The sequence below is a fragment of the Rosa rugosa genome, chromosome 7 (genome assembly GCF_958449725.1).
Source record: "Rosa rugosa chromosome 7, drRosRugo1.1, whole genome shotgun sequence".
NCBI classification, from domain to species: domain Eukaryota; kingdom Viridiplantae; phylum Streptophyta; class Magnoliopsida; order Rosales; family Rosaceae; genus Rosa; species Rosa rugosa.
In genome coordinates this window covers 35962635-35966422 of record NC_084826.1, presented here as the reverse complement: position 1 = coordinate 35966422, position 3788 = coordinate 35962635, and the positions used below count along the sequence as shown (strand labels likewise).

At 37.2% G+C, this 3788-nt stretch overlaps 1 protein-coding gene across 1 annotated transcript; it reads left to right on the top strand.

Moving 5' to 3' along the window:
• The first annotated feature begins 2232 nt into the window (after nt 1–2232).
• On the top strand, nt 2233–3540 carry LOC133723231 (uncharacterized). The gene has a single exon (XM_062150049.1). The coding sequence runs from the start codon at nt 2233–2235 to the stop codon at nt 3538–3540; it is 1308 nt and encodes a 435-aa protein (XP_062006033.1).
• Nucleotides 3541–3788: the final 248 nt, after the last annotated feature.

Genomic DNA, 3788 nt, shown 5'->3' with positions numbered 1-3788 from the left:
TTATCTTTTCCGTTACGGAGGGTGCCAGCTGTCTACTGAATTGCCCTTGTAAATATGACACGTGGCACCCTCCGTAACGGAGGAGATAACCGCATGTACTGAAGGTGGGTCGGGTTTCAAAGCTCATGTACTTATGTTGGGTTATATAAAAGTTGAGCACCTTAATTCGGAGTGGCCTTAAGTTCATGTACTGTTCTTAAAAATTTCTCAAAATAGTATATATATGAATGTAATTGTTTGTTTGATCGTTGGGTATGAATGTTGTTGTTGTCATTAGTTGATTCTCATCTTTTCTGCATTTGAGAAATTGATGAGTTTAAACTAAGCTATATCTATTAGTTGACTGTCATCTTTTCTGAGTATTGAAAAAGGGAATTTGTGTGTCTGCTTGTATATTATTGTTATTATGCAGCGGTGACCCTTATTAGCTTGTGTGTGCGCGTTTGTATATTATTGTATATTATTGTCCATTCTAGTATCCCACTTCCATTCTTTTGATGCATGAAGAGGGTAAGGTGTAGATTGGGTTTTCTGTAGGCTTCTCCATAACATATTAGTCGGACAGAAATGAACTTTAACATGTGGTATCTAACTGAAATTATAGTGGTGTACATAAAGATAAGATATATTTTTAAGTTAGGAGAATGCCTTTTCTCCGGTGTGGGAATGTTTTATTCTTAAGATTGAATTTATTGTAATAGAATACCTGCATTGAAAGTTATCCTAATGGTATGTTTATGTGTTAACAAATGTGTAGGATACAAATAGAAAAGCTTATGCCTGTGTAGTGAGGCAGTATTCCGGTGCTGAAAACAGAAAGGCTCACCAAGTTGTTGATCCAAGAAGTCATGGAAATGTGCTAACTTCCCGAATAAAGATAAGTTTGAATCCTTAGCTCCTTCTTGAAGAAAGAACAATTAGCTGGAATTTTGCAGAAACTGCCCTGCAGCACAGCTCTTTTTGGTATTTTTTTTTTTACCCTACTTACTGATCTTCAAATATCCTGAAATTTTGACATATTTCTGTTCTATTAGTTAACAAAAGATCTGGAAAGTTTCATCTTATTCTGAAGCAAAGTGATTTTTCGGTGATTTTTCCAAATTTGGTCTGCATTTGGGAAAATTACAGCATTTTGAATGTATCTTCTGATTATCTGTTGGGATTTGAACTGTTATTTGAATCATTTAACCTCTGGTTCTTATGTATATTGAATTATGCATTTCTAATGGTTGTTTCAAAACTGATTTCATGTCAATTGGACTTATAATGAATTTTTGGTGAATTTGGGTTTATGAATTTGGGGATGGGGTTTGTTCTTCAATGCGATTTGGGTGTTTTGTAGGCATAAATTGAGAAGCTGAATTGCTGAAAATTCATTTTGGTACTGGGATTTTGGATTGTCTTGTTACTACTATTCTTCAATTCGATTTGGGTGTTTATTCTTCAAGCAACTGATTGTATGTTTTAAGTAAATTTAATATCTTTCGATAATGCATTGTTGTTGTTGTTGCTGTAGTGAAAGGTTGGAGTACTGGGAGTGGTGATTAGCTACACTGTGACTTAAGCAAATTAAGGTAAGCAGTAATCTTCTGGTGTGTTTTACGTGAATAGCATAGTTAGTTTGTTAAATTAGCTGATTGGTATGTTGATGAATTTAGTTGGTTGTTTATATCTGTTTATATGCATGTGGTGACCTAGTTTGATGATGTTATGATGATGCTAAATTTAGCTCCTAATTGTTCTATATGTGTATATATCTGGAAAAATGATGGATTGTATAGAATTGAATTATGCTGATCCTAGGTGACAGTTTAACCAATTGGTATGTTTATGAATGAAGGTTGTTCTATGTACCTATATACATATACATTATATATAGATGTATGAGTTCATTGCTTTATGATCCTAGGTCATAGTTTAGTTCCAAATTGTTGTTTTTGTGTATGTAAAAGATGGATGCATGCTGATAGGAGATCGTTGAGGTTTCAAATAGGGTTTGAGGATTTTCTTAAGTTTGCTTCGGCGAATGCTGCTGACAAATCAAATATCTGTTGTCCTTGTTTGAAGTGTTGTAACACTAATGGATTTTCCATTGGAGTTATTAAAGACCATGTATTTTTTAATGGCATTGTGACCAGTTATAAGAATTGGAAATGACGTAGAGAACCTTCTGTCAAGAATACCGATAGAGTAGGTGAATCTGAAACAGAATATATGAATTGTAACCTAGATATGGGGGAAAGTGAGGATGAGGAGATATCTAGTGACTCGAATGAGTTTCTAAGGTTTGTGGAAGATGGAGATAAATCTTTGTACCCCGGTTGTACAAAGACAACAAAGTTGAACTGTCTTATTCAAACGTTCAACTTGAAAGCAGAACACGGAATGACTGATGCTTGTTATTCTGACATGCTAATCATTATTGGCATGTTGCTTCCTGAAGGGAATGAGGTACCCGGTTCTCTATATGAGGCTAAAAAAACACTTGCAGCATTGGGGATGGAGTATGAAAAGATTCATGCTTGTCCAAATGACTGCATGTTGTTTAGAGGGCAGCATTCTGAAGCTACAAGCTGTCTGATTTGTAGTGAATCACGATGGAAACTGGGAAGGGATAAAGTTGAGAAGGAAGGGGTGTCTGGGAAGGTATTGTGGTACTTCCCACCAATCCCAAGATTCAAAAAGATGTTCCAATCAACAAAGACAGCAAAGGACTTGACTTGGCATGTTGAGAATAGGAACAAAGATGGCATGATGTGGCATCCATCAGATTCACCGACCTGGAAATTGGTCGACACAAAGTGGCCAGAATTTGGTAGAGAAGCTAGGAACCTTCGTTTAGCCCTTTCCTCAGATGGATTTAATCCCCATAGTTCTTTAAGTAACCAGTACTCTTGCTGGCCGGTTATCCTCGTTACGTATAACCTTCCTCCATGGTTATGCATGAAGAGGAAGCACATGATGTTAACATTGTTAATATCTGGACCGAAACAGCCTGGAAATGATTTTGACGTCTATTTACAGCCATTAATAGATGATTTGAAACAACTGTGGCAGGGGGTTGAAGGTGTGTACGATGTTGTAAGAGAAGAGTCATTTACACTCAAGGCAGTCCTACTTTGGACTATTAATGATTTTCCCGCATATGGGAACCTCTCGGGCAGCATTATCAAAGGATATAATGCTTGTCCTGTTTGTGTCGATGAAACCCGACCACATAGGTTAAAATATAGTAAGAAAATAGCATTTATGAGGCATCGCCGTTTTTTGCCGAGACATCATCCATATCGCAAGCAAGCTGCTGCCTTCGACAATACCATAGAGGAAGATGTTGCCCCTTCCCCATTAAGTGGAGAGGAAGTGTTGTCAAGAGTTGAAGGTTTGAACACAATGTTTGGAAAAAAAAAAAACCCTTCAGCCCCTTACAAGGGTGCTGAAGAGACTAGACCTTGCTGGAAAAAGAAATCAGTTTTCTTTGAACTTGATTACTGGAAACATCTTCCAGTACGACATATTTTTGATGTGATGCACTGCACATAAAGAAGAATTGCTGCGATGCTATAATTAGTACCCTCTTGAACATTCCCGAGAAGACAAAGGATGGAGGTGCTTCTCGTTTGGACATGGTCGATATGGGCATCAGAACTGATTTGAAACCTACACCTGGTCCAAAAAAGGCCAAGTTGCCTTTGGCTAGTTGGAACTTGCGGGTAGAAGAGAAGAAAATAATGTGCAATTACTTTTTCGGTATGACGGTTCCTGTGCGTTTCTCCTCAAATGTGAGGAAT